This window comes from Balaenoptera acutorostrata, chromosome 2 (genome assembly GCF_949987535.1).
Source record: "Balaenoptera acutorostrata chromosome 2, mBalAcu1.1, whole genome shotgun sequence".
NCBI classification, from domain to species: Eukaryota; Metazoa; Chordata; class Mammalia; order Artiodactyla; family Balaenopteridae; genus Balaenoptera; species Balaenoptera acutorostrata.
The window spans coordinates 171854831-171875294 of record NC_080065.1 but is presented as its reverse complement, the minus strand read 5'-3'; the positions used below and the strand labels follow the sequence as shown (position 1 = coordinate 171875294).

The following is a 20464-nucleotide window of genomic DNA, read 5'->3' as shown; positions in this document are numbered from 1 at the left end:
CAGGGAAGAACAAACCTGACTCCACAGTGGATCTATTCTAACGTTTGTGCTCTGTTGCCTGTGCTTAGTCATGCTGGCTCTGCACCTTTGTAAAAGAATGTTGCCTATAGCCTGAAATATACACAATCCCCCTTTCTCAAGGCTCTGCCTCCCAGGGTTGACCTTGAAGTCTGTAACACTTTTCATTCGTACAGAGATAAAGAGTTGCAGGACATAAAATAATATTTGCCTTGTTGGAGGTTTACAGAAACATTGTGACCAGACCTACAGGGACAGCTGCTAGAATAAAGGATTATCCCATCCATCCCGGGGGTCTGGCCAGCACCAAGAAGTCTGCAACAACAGGCCACACCCCGCTCCCTTTCAGTATAAAAGAAGCCTGAATTCAAACTCCAGTATGATGGTTCTTTGGGACACTAGTCCACCATCTCCTTGGTCTGCTGGGTTTCAGAATAAAGTCTTTTCCTTGTCCCAGCACCTCATCTCTCGATTTATTGTCTTATTGTGCGGCAAGCAGTACAAGTTTGGATTCGGTCACATTGTTGTAGCCCCTTTTCTCAACCTGGGTCAGGATCACCTCCACAATGTCCCCGCAGATGGGGATTCATGAAACTCCGGTGCACCTGGCCAGTCCCTTTGCCCACTGACTAAGCAGACCCCTGAATGGGGAGCAAAATTCTGTCTCTCCCGCTTCAGGCTTTTTCCTCTCCTTTCAAGTGGTGTTCTTGGGGCCTCCCTCCATTGGTTTTTGAATGAGACCCCTCCTTTGCCCTCCACAGGGATGTTCTCTTTTGAGCCCCACCACAGTCCCTTCACTTCTCAGTGGAGGGGGTGGTCAGGCTACTTTTCAGAACTGGCATCACCCAATAGGTCCCATTTAGGGCAACTATCACAGGTCTTCCAGACCTTCCTGAAGTTTTCCTAGTGCCTTATTTTTTCCAAAACCAGCTCATTTGTTTTCCTGGTACCTCTGCCAAAACGTTGGCAGCCCCAGCTTACAAATCTGGCCTGGCTCAATGTGTCTTCATGGGCTGGTGAGATTTCCTGATCTTTATTATGGTAAGTGAACTGCAGCAACTGCTTCCTGCCTGTGGTCTGGCCAGACTTCACCATCCGTGTGGTCTCCAGCATGGGTAGATCCTGCTTCCCCCATGGATAGACAAGGAGGGAAATTGCCCCACTTTCTCTGTTTAATTCATCACCTTTGAGGAAGGAAGCAAGAATGACACATTTTTAAAGTCCATTTGTTTGCCCCACTTTGTGCTGGGTCTTTCCAGTGCTAGCCAGGCTTGGGGGGAGGGGTGGGGTGAGCTTTATTCACTCGCTACCCAATTCTCCACGTCCTTCAGGTGTCTGCTCAAAGGTTGTAACAGAGAAGAACAAACCTGACTCCATATTGGATCTACTCCATTATCTCTATATAACCTCTATGCTCTGTTGCCTGTGCTTGGTCATGCTGGCCCTGCACCTTCATAAAAGAATGTTGCCTGTAGCCTGAGCTATACGTGATAGCCCTTTCTCAAGGCTCTGCTTCCCAGGCTTGACCTTTAAAGGTATAACACTTTTCATTCATGTAGAAATAAAAAGTTGTGGCACAAAGAATAACATTTGTCTTGTTGGAGGATTACAGGAGCAATGTGACTGGACCTCCTGGAGAGCTGCAAGAACAAAGGATTCCAGCACCAAGAAGCTTACAGCAACCAGTCACACAGACCCTCACCCCACTTTTAGTATAAAAGAAGCCTGAATTCTAACTCAGGTAAGATGGTTCTTTGGGACACTAGTCCACCAACTTCTTGGTCTGCTGACTTTCCAAATAAGGTCACCATTCCTTACCCCAACAGCTCATCTCTCAATTCATTAAACTTTTTTGTGTGGAGCAGTACAAGCTTGGACTCAGTCACAAGGCCACCTCCTTAGGGAGGCCCTCCCTGATTGCCCTGTCCAAAACAGTCCCCTTGGTCACTTTCTATTCTGTCTCAGGCTGTTAATTTCCTTCATTACTGCCACTATCTGACCCTGTCTTATTTCCTGATGGCTTCCCCCATCACACATGAGCACCACAATCCAGAGACCTTGTCTGTCTTGTTCCTCCAATGTCCCGGGTCCAAACACTGTGCCTGGTACAGAGTAGGTGTTCAAGTACAGTTTGTTGTTGAGGAGTGAACTACCTGAGAGATAGAAATCCATCTCTCCATTTACAGAAGAGGACATGAGGCTTAGAGAGGGCAAGTGACTAGCCCATCACATAACCATCAGGCAGCAGAGCTTGGATTTGAACTCAGTTCTGCTGATCCAGAACTTGATCCTTTCCAACAGCCCAGGAAGGAAAGATGAAACGCCACCCAGCAGGCAGCCTGCATGCTTGTTTTAGAGACCTCACATCGAATCCTGGGAGATATAGTAGGTACGCATTATGTAAGCACCTGACACACAGTAAGCATATTTACATAGAGCATGCAGCACACAGTTGGTGTACTTTACATAGAGTACCTGGCACATAGTGGGTATGCTTTATGTAGAGCACCTGACAAATAGTAGGCACACTTTATGTAGAGTATCTGACACGCTGAGGGGTGGTTTTTGAGGTGCCCAGCCCAGAGTAGGCACTCTTTGCATATAGCTCTCTTCACAGAATAGGGATACTTTACGTGAAATACTGGCACAGAGTAACACAAGTGCTAGTTGCCAACACTTTTCCTTCATTCCATCTTTCTGGGAGCTCCTGATCCTTACCATCTTCCTGCAGAACCCTCCTTGGTCCCCCTCTCAGGCTCTCATCCAGCAACGCATTTCCCAGATGGGAAGGCTGAGCCCAGAGAAGGTCGACACAGCCCACAGTCACAGTGAGGATGCCCACTCAGGATCTCCCAGCTCTGCCCTCCCCTGTCTGGATCCTGTTCTCTCTCAGCCCCTTGGAGCCTTACCCCTCGTGCCTCCAGGTGCCCTCTTCTAGCTGAGGACACTTTATCCCCTGAATCTGACGCAGGTAATCCCCAGCCAGGCTGGGTTCTCAGTTCCTGCTCCCAGCAATCATGTCTCCACTCAGGCTCTGGGCTGCCTGGAGGCAGGACTTGAACTCCTGCCAGGCTGCGTGCCCCGGAGGCCAGAGGCTTCACGTCTCTGAGCTTCCTGATTCTGTGCTGAGAAATGGTGCAGACACCCTCCTGGCCCACCCATGGAGAAAAGCCCCAGAGATGTCTGCCCTGCTCAACTGGCACCTGAATGTTCATGCTTTTACCTGCTGCACCCTGGCCTTCGAAGGGCAGCGCTGGCTGTGAACTTGGGGTCCAGAGTCACCTTTGCCCTCACCCCAACTTGCCCATGTAGGACGTGCTGAGTCCTGAGGATCCAGTGTCCACACAGTGTGATCCTGAGCTGGTTCACAGGCTGCTCTAATAACACTGTAACCCCTTCCCTCCACCCTCTATTTGGGCAGCTGCCAGGTGGGGAGGAGGTAAGCAGGCTGCAAGGATTGGCTGGCTTAGCCCGGCCCCTGGCAGCTTCCTCTAGGTCAGGGGCCAGACAAAGCCTTCCCCAGAGGAGGGGAGAGGGAGTTGTGTGGGACAAGCCACTCCTGACAGAAGGTGCCGGGCTGGGGGTCTAAGGGCTGGGGGTCCTGGCCCGGGGTGGGGAAGGCCACTGCTCCAGGCAGGGTGACTCCAGGGAATGAGCTGGCCTGGGAGATGCGTGGATGCTAGTTGGTTACTAACTCCTCTGTCTGTCTGTCTGTCTCTCTTCCTCTGGATTTCTTTCGGTCTCCCTCCCCTCTCTGAGCCCCTGTCTGCCCACCTCTGAGCCCTTCTTGCCCTGTCCCCAGCACTCACCATCCCTGCCCCTCTCTCCCTTGTTCCTGTCCCTCTATTGGTCTCTGCCTCACAGCTCACCAGCATCGCCCCTTCCTTCATCCTCAGGAGCTCACTCTCCACCCCACCTGCCCTACAGGATGCTGCAGCTGAGCCTCTCCTGGCTGGGACTCGGGCCGGTGGCAGCCTCCCCATGGCCGCTCCTGCTGCTGGTCGGGGCCTCCTGGCTGCTGGCCCGCGTCCTGGCCTGGACCTACACCTCCTACAACAACTCTCGCCGCCTCCAATGTTTCCCGCAGCCCCCAAAACGCAACTGGTTCTTGGGTCACCTGGGCCTGGTGAGTGTGGGCAGCAGGATGAGTCTGGAGCATCAGGGTGGATGGACATCCTGCAGAGTCAGGAATGGGGCTCAGGGTTTGGGCTGTGATCTAGGACAGCAGAGAAGCCAGGGAGGATGAGAAGCCCCCTTTTTCCTCACTCCTTCATTCCTCTGCTCTGCCATCGAGGCCTTCCCCACATCTGGTCCTTCTATCCCTAGCCTGCTTTGGGGTCCATTTCCTGCCTGTCTTCCACACGTTAGCGCACCTCATCAGGTGCACTGTCCGGGGTCTGCTCTGCATGTGGCCCATTTCCTTGTGTCTTATTCTGGGCTACATCTTCCCCACAGGAAATAGCTATCACCTCCCCATTCCCACCTACAGGTGCACAGCTACCCACACCCACCCCTCTCCAGGACCCCTCCCTCTAATCTCTTACTCCCTTCCCCCCGCTCCCGCCAAGATGTCCCAATGGGCGCCTTGACTAATCTGTATAAAGTTGGCCACTCACTTCCTCTTTCAGAAGCCTTCTTACACTTCCCCATCCTCCACGCCTGCCTACCTTGTGCCCCAGACTTTGACCTTTGACTTGGCCCCGCTCATGATTAATTGAACAGTTAATTGTCCAATTACTTATTAACCATCTTTCCAATTTGATGATAGTTCTGGGGAGCAGACACTACAGTGCCCAGTCCAGGGCCGGCACACAGTAGGCATGCAAAATAAATGTTTGATGACCAAGGTGAGGAACTTGCCATCACCCCCCTCAGTCAAGGTCAAAGGAATGGTTGTCCTCCTCCTGTCTCCCAGATAGCTTTCCTTCCCTGCCTGGGACGAGAACTACAGCTTGGCGGGGGACTTGCTGCAATCACGGTTCATGAAGGCAAAGTTCAGAACAGGGGCATTCCGAAGTTCACCGTGAAGATGAGATTCACAGGGCTGAGATTCTAGGTCTTGGAATGGTTTCAGGACATCCTGGAAGCAGCAGGAATGTTACAAAGTTGCTACAGTTCTGCCTTCCCCTCCAAGGGCTTGTCTGTGAGGGGCCTGTCTTGGTCACTTTTCCTTCCTCCAGCCCCTCTTGCTGTGTGACCTTGGCTGAGTCACTCTCCCTCTCCGGACCAATCTCATCTAGTGCTTTGAATCCTCACCTCAAGGTCCTTGGGGAGACAGGAGCAAGTCACAAAGGTGCAAATGATTTATGTTCACTTGTCTAGAGCACCTGGGGGTATTTGTCAGGTTTGAATGGGGCATCCTGGGGAGAGGATGCTTCACCAGGAGGCAACCCACACTTCTTCCCCTTTGGGGGCATATGGCCTCAGTTTCTTCATTTGTAAATGGTACAATTGAAAGGCATGCCCATAGCTTGCAGAGAGATAGACACACAGGATGCACTCTGCACAGAGCATGGCCAGCAGAGGGGGTTCAGAGGGCAGAATTGCTATCTTGATTGACGGGCAGAATTCACGACCGGCCCTTGGGGTTGGCCAGGGCTGGAAGTTCCCAGGTCTGCAGACCCTTTACCATGCAAGGAACCAGAGGCCATGTGGACCAGCCAGAATATGAAAGGATGTGGGACCAAAACCCAGTCCACAAGTCCTGAGGCCACCCTGGTACCCACAAACCTCACCACTGGGGATCTCCTCCTGTGGTCGCCCCTGGGGCTGGGACCACTCCCAGGAAAATAAAAATTTGTCTTTTCAAGCCAAGGTCACCCTCCCTGTGGGCAGAGAGCGTGTCTTCTCCCTGTGCCCTGGGATACACTCTGGGGACATGAAGAGGCCCCCAGGACCCTCCTGCCCCCAGAGAGAAGGAGCAAGAGGAAGCAGAGATCCCCTCCATCTGTGGAGAATCCCACACACTGTCCACTGCAGCGGTTCCTTCTGGAGAGTGATGGCCCTTACCTTGCTTGCAGGTCCCCCCCACGGAGCAGGGCTTGAGGGGCTTAACTCAGCTGGTGGCCAACTACCCCCAGGGATACATGATCTGGATGGGCCCTATCACCCCCCTGGTCATTTTCTGCCATCCTGACTTGATCCGGAATGTTGCCAATGCCTCAGGTACCCATGCAGAGCTTGTGGTGGTGGGTGCAGAGGCACATCTGAGTGCAGTGAACCCCTCCCTGCCAAGCTTCTATGTGGCCCCTACAGGACCCTGGCCCTTCCTCCCCTCTTCTTTCTCAGGCATCTTCCTCTTTCCTTCAAGTATTCACCAGCCCCCATCTCACTGCCTCCTTCCTCCTCTCACTGCCGTCTGCACCTCACCCTGGTGTCCTGGGTGAAGGACCCACCCCCCACAATATTGAGGACACAGATCTGGACAGAGAAATCCCTGACCTGGTGTGGTCAGGAATTGGCCAGAGGGAGAGGGGCTGTGGCAACCCAGAAGAGAAGCAAGGTTTTCTGCTGGGGCATCCTGGAAGGCTTCCTGGAGGAGGAGTTGCTGGAACTGTGTCTGGATCGATGAGCAGACATTTTTTTAAAGCAGAGGGTAAAGTGGTGCAGTGGGCATCCATAGCATCCCAGGCCCCCTGCCAGGCCTGCCCTCAGACCCACCCATCCCCAGGCCCAGAGCAATGAAGACTCGTGGCTGGTGGAAGATCTGGGCTGCTCTTTCCATGACATCCACCTCGCTGGTGGGTCAGTTTCTTTGACTCTATCCTGCAGCTTGACCACTTCTAGTTCAATGCCCTCCTTCTCCAGTCCCCAGGAATCTCCCTGAGGAGACTCCACCACACCCTGTCTCCCTTCTCTTGTCCCCTGTTCCTCCCATCCCCAGACAGACCTGGCAAGCAGAGGAATGAACAGGCAGCAACTGACAGAGACCTTGGTTGAAACACCAGAATGCTCGGTGACTCTGGGAAGGTCCCTGGCTCTCTCTGGCTGCTGAAGTCTCTTTTAGCTGTTAGTGGTGGAAATGCAACCCTGTATGTTCTAAGGAAAGAAAGTGAATCAATTGATAGTAAAGTCCAAGGAGGGTGTCTTCAGGCCCAGCTGGATCCAGGTCTTAAACAATGTCATCAGAAATCTGCCTTCATCTTTCAGTTCTGTGTTCATCTGTGATGGCTTCACTCTCATAATGGTAAAGATGAATGCCAGAAGCTCAACCCCCATGGAAAAGTGACCTCATTCACAACATTTCCAGGAAAAGATACAGGATTCCCTTTAATTTCCCTTGCTTGGGTCATAGGACCAATCTCTGTGTCCCTGAGACTCTGAGTGCCCTGTCTGGGAAGCATAGGGTCCTCTGAGCTATTGTTTTGGGACTCAGAGCAGCTGGATGGTTAAGAACTCAGGCCCTGGATTCAGACAGACCTGGGCTGGAGTCTCAGGCTTAGTGTCTGGGAGACTGTTGGCAAGTGACTTCATCATTCAGAGCCTCAGTTTCCGTACCTGGAATATGAGGATGGAAGAGAAGTCAGCTGAACATGGTATTTGGGATCCAAACAGGGAAAAACCCTTTCTATCCTTGCACCTGAGGGACCCCAATTGTCATGTATGGAGGGTGTGGGGAGGGAGCCCAGGAGGAGGCTGAGGACAGACGAGCAGCTGCTGAAGATGATTCATGGGTTCAGGTCTGGATCCCTTCCTTGCAAGTCCTTCCCTCTGGCAGCCTGGAAGAGTGTGAATTGGGTCCTTTTTGTGCCTGTCCAGATTCAGAGCTCGGAGGAAGGTCTCCTGTACACACAGGGCCTGGCCAGCACCTATGGGATGTGTGCCGTTGGTGGTTGGATCCTGGCATGTGGTCACCCGCATCTTCCACCCCACCTGCATCAAGCCTGTGCTCTTTGCTCCAGGTAGACACCTCCCTGGCCACAGCTTGCCCACTGCCATGGTCTCTGTGTTGCCTCCAGGTGGGCATGTGACCAGAGTGCAGACAGAAGGGGCTGTGGCAGAGGTGCCACTGCCTCTCTCTCACCTGGACTCCCACCTGCCTGACCTGCGGTCATGTCTGTGCAATGTCTGCTGCATGGCCACGTCTGGTCACATATGTTTCTACCTGGATTCTGGTTACAGCTGGTGTATGTTATACCTGGTGACACCTTGTATATGTTTATACCTGAGCTCAAATGGAGATGGTCTCAGTCATGTCTGGGGCTCAGCTGTGGCCAAGGACATCTGAGGCATCTTGCAGTCTCTGGTTCTTGCGTGAGATGCCATTAGAGATTGCCTGGTTCTCCTGCTGGTCACGTCTGGGCCACATTTGGAGTTTGTCTGAGGTCTGGGACTCAGGGTCACTCTGAGAAATGCCTGAGACCTTATGTGAGTCGTGTCTGATGCAGGTCTTAGAGTATGTCTTGGTCTTGCCTCTTTCAGGTCTGTGATATAAGTGTATTAGGTCCTGTCTGGGGCCCATCTGGGGCACATTGAGGTCATGTCAGATTGTCTTCAGGTCTGTGGCAGAGCATGTTTTGTCATGTCAGGTTGTGTTGTGCATGTTGGGGCCTTGTCAGGACATGTTAATACATGGGGCCCTGTCAGATGTCTCAGGAGAGGTCAGCGTGCTGGGGCAGATGTAATGTCCTAGGTCCCTGTAAAGGCGTTTTGTAAAGTGCTGGGCTATGCTTCGGTGTTTATAAGGTGCCATGTCAAGGCATGTTGGGGCATGTTGTGTCATGTTGGGGTGTGTCTAAGCATGTAGAGTTGTGTCTATGGGCTCTGTCTTTACTGTATTCTGTGCTGCAGCCTGGTCTGTTCCACCCTCCCTTCCCCCTCTCCTCCCAGTTGCCTGTGCTCTTGGCCCCATTCCTGCTATGCTGGGCTTGGAGGGGGAACGCAGATTCCTGACTGGGAGCCCCCACCCCCCACCAAAAGTCCCTCCTCCTCCCCTTCTCCCTGGCCCCTGATGGTCCTCATTCATGTCAGCCACCGTCGCACCCAAGGACGTGCACTTCTATGACTTTCTGAAGCCCTGGCTGGGTGAGTAACTGTTAGTGAAGGGGGTTGGGGACAACCTTGGGGGCCCAGGGGAAGGTGCTGCCCTTGCCCACTCCCCGTGGCTGTCTCTGCTAGGGGATGGGCTCCTGCTGAGTGCCGGTGACAAGTGGAACAGCCACCGTCGCATGCTGACACCTGCCTTCCACTTCAACATCCTGAAGCCCTACATGAAGATTTTCACCAAGAGTGCAGACATCATGCATGTGAGTATCTTGAACCCAGGGTTCCAACTAGAGTCTTGGGGACAGTAGGGACTCAGAAACATCTTGTCTGTAATTCTGGCTCTTCTGGGTGGCTTGGGCCATTGTTCTTTCCTTCTGAGCCTCAATTTCCTTGGCTATAAAATGAGTATAATGTGATCCCTGCTTCGCAGGGTGGTCGAGATAACATAATAGAGCCATGTCCCTGGCACACGGTAGGTGCTGAGAAGGTGATAGTTTCTATTTTACCTTCACAGAAACCATGGAATCTTGAGACATGTTTGATGATAATGATGAATATCATGTAGTAGTTATTCCTGAGTAACAAATCACTTCAAAACAATAAGGGTTTAGTGTTGACAGCAAGTCTGTGAGTCAGTGGGCTGGTTCCTCTGAATGTAGATGGGGTCACTCACGTATCTGTAATCAGCTGTGGGTCAGATAGTGTTGGGCTGCACCCCACAGGCCTGCAGCCTCAAGACTGAAGAAAGAGCTGGAGTCAGTAACAGAGACATCAGTGGTTTAATGGACAGGGGCATCTTACATGTCTGAAGCAAGGTCCTGGAGTGACACCCCCCATGTGTGGCCGATAGCGGGAAGGACATGGCGGCAGTCTTCCTATGGGGGTGCATGGGTGGGAGGTTACCAGTTGTAGGGGAATTGACGTCAGGTTGGCTCATAAGTTACCAAGGAAACCAGCAGAGGAGCATACCCTTCACTACCCCTTTGATAAGCTATCATGGTGGAGATGTTTTGATCTAAATATTAGAACAATCACTGTCTGGGGCTGGGGGCGAGTATATAGGCAGTTACTGATTAGGCTCTATGATTAAGAGGGAAGGTCAGCCATGTGAATAGGGTGTAGGTGAAACAAGGACTGGTCAAGCAAGGGATGTGCAGAGAACAAGAGGACAACTATCTTGGTCGGCCTGACCATACAGATACGAAGCATTGCTGATCTGGGGTCAGTCCTCTCACATGTTTGGAGCTTGGTTGGCTGCAAGCTGATCTAGGATGACCTCAGCTAGGGCAACTAGACTTCCTTTCATGTGATTCTCTCCCTTCAGAAGACATCTCAGGCTGGTTCAAATGGCAGAGGCAGGGTTTGAAAAGACTGAGAGGAAGCTGCAGTGCCCGTGGTGTCTAGGTTTGGGATGATCTCATTTTTTCACCATAGTCTGTTGGCCAAAACAAGTCCAAGGCCAGCTCAGAATCGAAGGATGGTGAAATAGGCTCCACCTCCTAATAGAAGTTACTGAAAAAATACATTGGAAAAGGTTTGGATATATACATGGGAATGGACTTGTGGACGTAAGAATTTTGTGAAGTGCCTCGGATTTTTCCATACCTGCAAGCTGACAAGGGAACTTGTTTCTGTTTTGTGGATTCTGCCAGAAGTCATGAGACTCCTGGCTTAGAGACAAAGGACAGTTTATTACTTTTGGCACAGAAAACAGCCTGTGCTTCTTGTTGGTTTGCATTCTTCTTCCAAGTCACCAAATACCCTGAGGATGACACAGGTGGGCTTCAATAGATGCCTGCTCATATAGTATGTTGTATTACAAGGGAAGGAGCCCTAGGTTTAGGGACTCTATGACTTTTATAGCAATTAGAAGCAAGCCTGGTATTTGTCCAGGGGGAGACATTGAAACAGGAGGGAAGGGGGCAGGACACAACCTTTAAACGAATGACATAGCCAGAGGACATGACATAAACTGATTAGAACCAAATAGATCCAAGATGGCGGACGAGTCGACTTCCACTAGACCTTGAGCCTCAATATACGCTCATTGTAACACATCAGCTCGCTAAATGACACACCCACAAGTGCCATGAGAGTTCGAAGCCTGACCATAAAGGTCAAAAAGTGAGCAGTAGCCCAATTTCTGGAAATCCCCACCCCTTCCCCAAAATAGCTGGAATACTCCTCCCACTCATTAGCCTATGAAATTACCCACCCCTAAAAAAACTGACAACCCAGTACCCTGGGGCTGCTCTCACCTTCTGAGATGGCCCACACTCTGTCTGTGGAATGTGTTTCTCCCTAAATAAATCCTCTTCTTACCTATCAATCACTTTGTCTCTTACTGAATTCTTTCTGCAATAAGACATCAAGAACCTGAGCTTCATTAAGTCCTGAGACCAAGTGTGTGATTTCAGTTAAAAGACCATGGGTTCAAGTCTCAATCTGGGTTATAAGGTTTCAACATTACCTCACTCCTCAAGGTTGTTTGCTACAAACACAACTCTGAGAAATGGCCCAGGTAAAGAATATCAGTGTCTTGCAATTTTTTGGCATACCCAGCAAAAAAGTGCAGGGGTACTCAGGGCCCATGGAGGACTACCTCTCTCAACATAGGGGACATTTTCCTAATCAATTTATAACAATGAAGATGATGGAAGCTAACATTTGTTGAGCACTTACTTTATGCAATAAGTTGACTAAGGGCACAAAGAATATAGCGGGCAGAGCCAGGATTTAAAAACCCAGATCTCCTGACTCTCAGCCATGGTGACTTCATGTCCTAATAGTAACAGCTTTCACACCTACCCAAGTCTGGTCCTCCCTGGGGTTGTGTGCCTGGGCCCAGGAGTCAGAATCTGGGGGAGTGCATCTTGGTGTTTAGGGGTTAGGGAGGGGTCAGGGGAGTCAGTTCCCAGCCACAGCTCTGTCCCCTTCTTTGTCCAGGCCAAGTGGCAGCACCTGGTCACAGAGGGCCACACCCATCTGGACATGTTTGAACACATCAGCCTCATGACCCTGGACAGTCTGCAGAAATGCGTCTTCAGTTTCGACAGCAATTGCCAGGAGTGAGTCTCAGCCCAGGGCCCAGGAATATGAGCCATACACCCAAGGGAGTAGATGGGGGAGGGAGGACTGACCAGGGCTATCAGAAGGGCCTTCCTGGAGGAGGTGGGTCAGAGCTGGACATTGAAGGACAGGGAAAGGGAAAGAAAAGGAGCTAACCTTTCAGGTAAGTAGAACTGTTTGATAAAGGCCAGGAGGGTAGGGTGAGCAAAGTGTGTGCAACAGTGAGGAGACACCTTGGAAATAGGTTTGGAGGAGTGGGCAGGGTTATGTCGTAAGGACATTCTGAAGTCAGACGTAGAGGATATGAACTTTATCTCAAGTTTCCTGGGAGCCAAGGAATGTGTTTGAGCATATGAGGGTCTTGGTTAAAGTTGAGCTTGGACATCTGACTTGATAGAAGACCAACTGTCATGTAGACACTGAGTCTTGTTGACATTGGATGTAAGGAGAATAGGGAAGGGCTGGTCCATTGACCAGCTAGCAGAGGATAAGTTCTGAGCCATGTGGACAGTTTGGGGAAGGAGAAGGGGCAGGTACTGGGTGAGAGACAGAGGAAAGAAGCATGATATCTAAGCTGTGCTCTGGGTGCCTGGGGCATGGAGGCAGCTCACAGAGATGGGATGTAGGAGAGAAGAGTCTGGAGAGTCTCATGTCCTGGCTCCTCCCCACACTGTATCTGTGGGTCATCTGTTCTTGGAGCCTCAGTTTCCTGAAGGGAGGTAGCTCTCGGCTTCTGAGCTTCAGGTGTTTTATGTTGTTGGCTTCCTTCATGCTCTCATCCTGCAGGAAGCCCAGTGAATATATTGCTGCCATCTTGGAGCTCAGTGCCCTAGTGGCAAAGCGGCACCAGCAGATCTTCCTGCACGTAGACCTCCTGTACTACCTCACCCCCGACGGGCGGTGCTTCCGCAGGGCCTGCCGCCTGGTTCACGACTTCACAGATGCTGTTATCCAGGAGCGGCGGCGTACCCTCCCCAGTCAGGGCATTGATGACTTCCTCAAGGCCAAGGCTAAGGCCAAGACCTTGGACTTCATTGATGTGCTCCTGCTGACCAAGGTGGGCTCCTCTGAGAGCTGAGTAGAAGTATTAGAATGGACCTCGATTTGATCAAAGAGCTTGGATGGGATGCAGAGGGTACTGGGGAGCCATGTGAGGTGCTTGAGGGAGGGATGGGTCCAGGATAAGTTTTAGAGATGACTGTGTGGAATCCCCCTGCAGGGGATTGCTGAGTCTGAAACTGTGAAGGCCTGAGATTTTACTCTACTTACAAGCTAATAAGTTAGTCTACCACAGAGGCAGACTGTATATATACATGTAGGTATATATACAAAACTCTGGATCAGAGCAGCCCATTTATTACTTATAGCAATAACAGTAGCCAGAGTAGAATTGTAGCTATGGTTCCCCATTCCTAAATTTCTCTGAGGGCTCCATAATGTTTTACCTGTACATGCAGCCATGCTTGCATTGCAGGATAAGTACCTCCAGATTTCGAACTTTAGAACTTATACAGGACATCTGCCCCTTCTTCCCTATGTGGGGGAAGGAGAGGGGGAGAGAGAGAGAGAGAGAGAGGAAAGGGAAGAGGAGGGGAGGGGAGGGGAGGGCAGGAAGGGGAGGGGAGGAAGGGAAGGGGAGGGGAGGGGAGGGAAGAGAAGAGAAGAGAAGAGAAGGGAAGAGAAGAGATTGTTCTTGAACTTAAACAAATCCTCATGGGAGAGAAGGCAAAGTCTATAGATTCTACAGGTTTATAACCCATTCCTTATTCCCAGGAGAGATAAGGAGTCCCTGGATTTACTATCCTAACATATGAGCAAATGGCTTTGGGGCAATGCTCAAGCTATAGCTTCCAAGTCAAGTTGCCACTCAATCATCCTGTAATCCAGGTTGCATCATGTAGAGACATGAAAATATTTATAGATCATTGATTCCTTTCACCAGGGACAACACAGGAGGCAAGGAGGTCAAGAGGAGGCCTGTGGAGTGGGCCCTCATGTGATAGCAAGTAAACGAGGTCTAGGAGTTCAGGGTGGGCTTGGGTTTCTGGATGGATGATGGAGGTTGAGACTGTCTCAGTTTAGGCTCAGGGGCCGTCAGTAATTCTGGGGATCTTGCTTTCTCTCCAGGATGAAGATGGGAAGGGATTATCAGACGAAGATATCCGAGCTGAAGCTGACACCTTCATGTTTGAGGGTGAGGATCCCAGTGTGAGACTACAGAGGGGAAGGGGTCTCTCCCCGACCAAGGAACTTGGCGAGTGGACCCTAGATCACCCCATCACTCCCCATCCTCCCCATGGGCCTTACTGTGAGGGTGCTGTCCGCCTTCTGGTGCTGAAGTAGCCCAGAGACCCAAGCTTTTCTGATGCCCCTCAGGCCATGATACCACAGCCAGCGGCCTCTCCTGGGTCCTGTACAACCTTGCAAAACACCCAGAATACCAGGAGCGCTGCCGGCAGGAGGTGCAAGAACTCCTGAGGGACCGTGAGCCTAAGGAGATTGAATGGTGAGTGCAAGTCTTCCTGGTCTTTTTCTGAGCCCCTCACATTGGCCTTGCACCCTGGCTGGGGAAGAGGGGAAATCTTTTTGTTGATTCTGTCATTATTGCTTAGTAGGAATAGGAGAAGATCCCAGAGGCAGGGTCTAGTACCCAGTATGTATAACAGGGGAAAGTTTGCAGGCTCTTGGGACAGAAAGACCTGGATTTCTGAGAGAATTAACGACAATGTGTGAGAGCTGATGATGCCACTTAGCACATATTCAGTAAGTGAACTTCCTCTCCACTCTCTTACTTTTCTCTCTGAATCACATGTTTTCAAACATCTTCATCCCTGAGTGTTTGCTGATCTCCTGCCCCCTAATTCTTCATATTATTTAGTCCAGGATTCACAGGGAACACCTGAGGACTAAAGTCATTCAACTCCTGTCCAGGAACAGCTGCATCTTCATCCATCCAGTTCCCACTAAGGAAACACTGCCAAACTGCCTTCCTATCCCCAATTCTATGCCATTTCCAATTCTTTCCAGCCCCATTCTGTGTCCTGAAGACTCAGAAAGGACCCAGACCCAGTCTTTGCCTTCCAGGAGCTCCCAGCCTGGTGAGGAATAGCCCCAGGTCAGGACACTTCCAGTGTACATGGGCAGTGCTGGGGTTTAGAGTAAGAGAGGGAAAGTCGAGGGTGGAAAAAAGTGTCTCAGCTGAGACCCTGAAAGATGATCAGTAGATATCTGGATGCATCTGAGATGCAGTTAGGTCAAAAAGACAGACGGGCAAAAATGAAGTGATGTGGGGAAGGGGAGAAAGAGACAGAGAAAGAGAAAGAGAGAGACACAGAGAGAGAAATGAGTGAGGGAGGAGGTTTAATTGAACATATGATTGGCTTGTGGAAAACAGATTACATCATAATATTAACACACACTATCCCAGAGTGTGGAATGAATATCCATTTTGGTATATTCAAATAATCTTTAGGCTTTTAATAGAGTTAAAAATGTTAGTATAGAGATCTTATGCAGCTTTTGCTAAATTAACCCTTAGATACTCTTGTTGCTATGGTGAATCATCTAGTCTATCTGTACTGAGAAATATTTATAAGTTCATTTGGAATACATTCACATTTTTTGTTAATTTTAATCCAGATATTTTATATCATCATCATCATCATTTCTTTCATCATCTATTCTATTATTTCTAATACAAAAACTAATCATTTATGGATATAAATTTCTTGTGCAGTGAACATATTAAATGCTAAATATGGAGTCCCATATCAATAGGAAAAATAAAGATCATTTAATAAAAACTTGGAACAACTGGAGAGCTACATGGAAAAAAGTTAATTCAACCTGCTGTTATGTCATAAGAAAATAACATCTACATGAATCAAAGATTTAAAATAAAAAATAAAGGAGTCTTAAAGGCTCTAGAGGAAACCATGGGAAATTATTTCATAGCTCCAGAATAGGAAAGGCCCTATTTTGGACACTGGGCCCAAGAGATGTACAAGAAGAGATTGATATGCTGTTACATGAAAAAGATACAGAGCAGTGTGTATAGTACATAGTATGCTACTATATATTTTTTTAATGCAAAAAAGTACCTCTGGAAGGATACATATAAAATAATCACTAGGCAAACTGTGAGGAGGGGAAATGAGTGCTGTTGGGCCATAGGGGTGGTGGTTTGTAGTTTTCCAATTTTGAACTAGTTAACTGTATCAACTATTAAGAATTTAAAACACCACACAAAATGAAGGGGATTAAAGAAAAAGAATTCAGTCCCCTTACTGAATCTTATCTTCGATGCTTATAAAAGTTTTCCAGTGAATTCTCTTGTTTTCTAAGTATAAAATCACTATCTGCCAAAAATGACATATTTACCCCACATTTCAAATGGCATTACTCTCCTTTTTCCTCTGTCTAATTGCATTAGCTAGTATCTCTAGGGCTGTAATAAATAAGAGTCAACACTGAATCTGATCTTTTGTTTCTTACTCATTTGCCTTTTGATTTTGCTATCTTGCCGTAAAGAATATTTTATTTTTATAAGAATTTGTAAACGTCTTTATGGTTGGCTCTTCAAAGTTTTGCTTAGAAAAATATCTCACTAAATTTTGTCTGGTTCTTCTGTGATATTGCTTTTCTTTCTTTCTTTCTAAGAACCATTTTATTGAGATATGATGGACAAAGAAAAAACTGTACATATCTAATGTATACAACTTAATGTGTTTGGAGATATTTGATCCATCTGCAATTTTGTTATAGGGAGAGAGGATCTCATGGGACAGCAGGAGGGCTGGGGGTGGGGGGAGGCGATGTCTCTGTTTTTGCTCCCTGGATAATTGTCATGGGGGTTCCTTAGGGACGATCTGGCCCAGTTGCCCTTCCTGACCATGTGCATCAAGGAGAGTCTGCGGTTGCACCCCCCCGTCACAGTCATCTCCCGCCGCTGTACCCAGGACACTGTGCTCCCAGATGGACGGGTCATCCCCAAAGGTGCCCACAATGACTAGGGGAGGAGGTTCCTGGTCAGAAAGAGGGGCCCAATCAGACGGGGACAACCTAGTCCTGACTGTCCCCTCCTCTCCCACAGGTGTTATCTGCCTTATCAGTATTTTCGGGACCCATCACAACCCATCGGTGTGGCCAGACCCTGAGGTGCTGCCTCACCCCCCCCACCTCCCTCATCCTAGTCCACTCCCCTCGGGGGCCCTAGGGGAGGGCACAGGGTTCTGGCTTAGCAAATCAGACATCACCTCCCCCCATTATACAAACGTCTGCCAAGTAGCCCTGTCTTGCCTTGCCCCCAGGTCTATGACCCTTTCCGCTTTGACCCAGAAAACATCAAGGGGAGGTCACCTCTGGCTTTTATTCCCTTCTCCGCGGGGCCCAGGTGAGGACAGGGGGTATCTGAGGTGGGAATGGAGTGGTGGGCGCAGGGGCCTGGGACTGAAATTCCAGCCTTGATGTTGGGGGCCAGGAAGAGGGAAAATTTCAGATGGTCAGAGTTTCCCTCTGCTCCATTGGACGTTATGGGTAAGGGTCTGGGGAATGGTGGTGGGCCCGAGGAGGGGTCCGTGGTGTGTTGAGAGCCCTGTTCCCCTGTCTGCTGATCTGAGCTCAGGACTGGAGTGTGGGCTAAGCTCTGGGGACGTGTGAGCCCACGTCGGGGTTCCAGGCACGGTTACCCTCCTTCTCCATCCCTGTTGGTGGGGATGGGGCTTGTGGGCCAGATACCCGGTGCCGTGGGGCCCGGATGAGGGTTCCGGGCGCAGTCAGAGCTCCCGCTCTCGCCCACAGGAACTGCATTGGGCAGTCATTCGCCATGACAGAGATGAAGGTGGTGCTGGCGCTCACGCTGCTGCGCTTCCGTGTGCTGCCGGACAAGGAGGAGCCACGCCGGAAGCCGGAGCTGATCCTGCGCGTGGAGGGCGGACTTTGGTTGCGTGTGGAGCCGCTGGGTGCAAGTCAGCAGTGACCCACCGCCGTCTGGCCTGCGATCCACCCTGACCCTAGACACCTCACTTTGCAGATTCCTAGAAATAAAACTGTGCTGTCATGTCTGCCCCAGTCTCATTGAGAGGGGCGCTTGGGGCTTGAGAGGATCCAGACGGGTCTGAGTGGCTATGAACCTGGGGGGCGGGGGAAGGGGGTGGGGGAAGGGCCGGGGTTGGGGGGGGGTTGGATATTGATGTGGTAGCTGGAGCTCCATCTTGGATCACAAGGTCAAGGATACTCGTTAGGGAAGGTGGAGCAGAGAGCTAGATGCAGTCAGGTTCAGATGACGTGGGAGCCACCACTCCCGCCCTACAGTGGTCACCATCCCAGTCTGCCATTTACTAGCTGCTTGGCTTGGGGAAAATCATGTCTCTTTCTAAGCCTCAGTGCCTTTATTACATAATAGTAGCCACCTTACTGCGGGTTGTGGAGATTTATAAGCAAGCATGAGCAAAATGACTGACTCAGTATCTGGTAAGCATCAGTACTCAATAAGGGTTCATTTCGTCCCTTCTTTTTGCATCACTTTCTCAAATTTAAAATGTTGTAAAGTCATAAAAGTTCTATTTAAGTTTTGGGACGTGTGGAAACCTGCCGTTGAAGGTAACTGTCATTAGAAGATTCAGTAAATTCAAAATCTCCATAGTTACATCTGTTACATAGTTACAATGGGCTTTGATGTGAAGCTGGTCCGAAGCTAGGAACCGAAAAAAAATTTTTTCCCTCAGAGAGGCATGACCCAGGACTTCATTTTCATCTAGGAAGTGGAGGTCAAGAGGGTCCACAATAGTGAGAGGAGGTGGAGGGGGCAGGAGTGGGGCCACTTCCTTCAGCACCTGGGACAGCAGCTGCCCCAGGACTTGCCCCACTCAGGCTGTAGGAGGTCCTGGGATAAGAGTCCTAGTCTCAGAGCCTTTCAGGGGGCAGAAGACTTACTGGTTGCAAAGTAAGAAAGAAACACTGTAACATGAAATGAGGAAATATTTAGTATATTCTAAGCTGAAAATCACATATGTTTTTCTTTGCCTTCAGAGTTCTTATTTAAAATGTTTTTCTTTTCCCCCAAATGACACCTTGCCATAGAAGAAAATACAAATAATAAAAAGTAAGAAATAAAAATCATATCCGTAATCCAAACACGTCAAAGCAATCACTGTTCATATTCTCTCACATATACTGCCAAATTTTAATTTTATATGTAATTCTTATACAAGTAAAAATTTGAATTTACATCTAAATGTATTACATTCACATATAATCTCCTTTTTAAAATTACTATTATACTGACTAACAAGCACATGGAAATATACTCAATATCATTCGTCATTAGGGAAATGCAAGTCAATGCCACAGTGTGATATCACTTCACACCCACTAGGACGGCAAGAATATAAAACAATGGAAAATAACAAGGGTTGGTGAGGATGTGGGGTAATTGGAACCCTTATACACTGCTGGTGGGAATGGAAAATGGTGCAGCCACTGTGGGAAACAGCCTGGTGTTTCCTCAATAAATTAAACCTAGAATTACCGTATGACCCTGCCATCCTGCGCCTAGGTATGTACCCAAAAGAATTGAAAGCAGGGTTTAAACAAAAAGTTGTACATGACCCTTCATAGTGGCATCATCCACAATTGCCAAAAGTTGGATATTTGGGAAACAGTTCAAATATCCATTACTAGATGAATGAATAAATAAAATGAGGTATATCCATAACAAGAAATATTATTGGGTCATAAAAAGGAGTGAAGCAATGATACATGCTACAACATGAATGAACTTTGAAAACATTATGGTAAGTGAAAGGAGCCGGACACAAAAGGTCATATATTATATGATTCCATTTATATGAAATGTGCAGAATAGGTACATCCATCGAGATAGATTCAGGAGCTGGAGGGTGAAGGAGGAAATAATGACTGCTAATGGGTACAGGTCTGCTTTGCCGGTGATGAAAATATTTTGGAGCTAGATAGAGGAGAGGCGGTGGTTGCACAACGTTGTGAATGTACTAGATGCATGGAATCGACACTTTACTGTTATGAATTTTAGGAATGAATGAATTTTATGTTATGTGAGTTTTACCTCAACATAAAAAATGTTATTTTATCTTACATTTTTCTTGTTAATCTGGGGTTTTCATATAATAATGTATTGTGAACATCCTTCAACAACATAAAATCATCTTGGGGGGTCTTTAAAATCTTTGTGTTAAGTATTCAAGCCACTCTTTATTTTTGTAAATAGCATATGTCAGGAAATAATTTAGTTTGTCTCACTTTGCAAGAACTCTCTTTATGCACCTTAATAGCTTGAGATATCACAACCAATTACATATTGAGTCACTCTTAATCACATAACTTTTGGTGCAGAAATTTCATTTTTATAGCAATA

The 20464-nt window shown here is 48.9% G+C and overlaps 1 protein-coding gene across 6 annotated transcripts; it reads left to right on the top strand.

Annotated features, from left to right (window-relative positions):
• The first annotated feature begins 3526 nt into the window (after window positions 1–3526).
• On the top strand, window positions 3527–18130 carry LOC103019174 (cytochrome P450 4F2). Of its 6 annotated transcripts, none has more exons than XM_057540991.1 (13): window positions 3533–3587; window positions 3946–4144; window positions 6039–6183; window positions 8989–9042; window positions 9136–9263; window positions 11950–12071; window positions 12859–13129; window positions 14200–14266; window positions 14449–14578; window positions 16934–17067; window positions 17165–17229; window positions 17382–17464; window positions 17872–18130. In XM_057540991.1, exons 2-13 carry the CDS (start codon window positions 3947–3949, stop codon window positions 18047–18049), a joined length of 1575 nt encoding a protein of 524 aa, XP_057396974.1. In that variant the 5' UTR covers window positions 3533–3587; window position 3946; the 3' UTR covers window positions 18050–18130. The 6 variants fall into 6 exon arrangements, with proteins under 6 accessions (XP_057396977.1, XP_057396974.1, XP_057396975.1 ...); XM_057540992.1 differs by having other exon boundaries at window positions 3545–3587; window positions 3915–4144; XM_057540994.1 differs by lacking the exon at window positions 6039–6183 and having other exon boundaries at window positions 3527–3587.
• Window positions 18131–20464: the final 2334 nt, after the last annotated feature.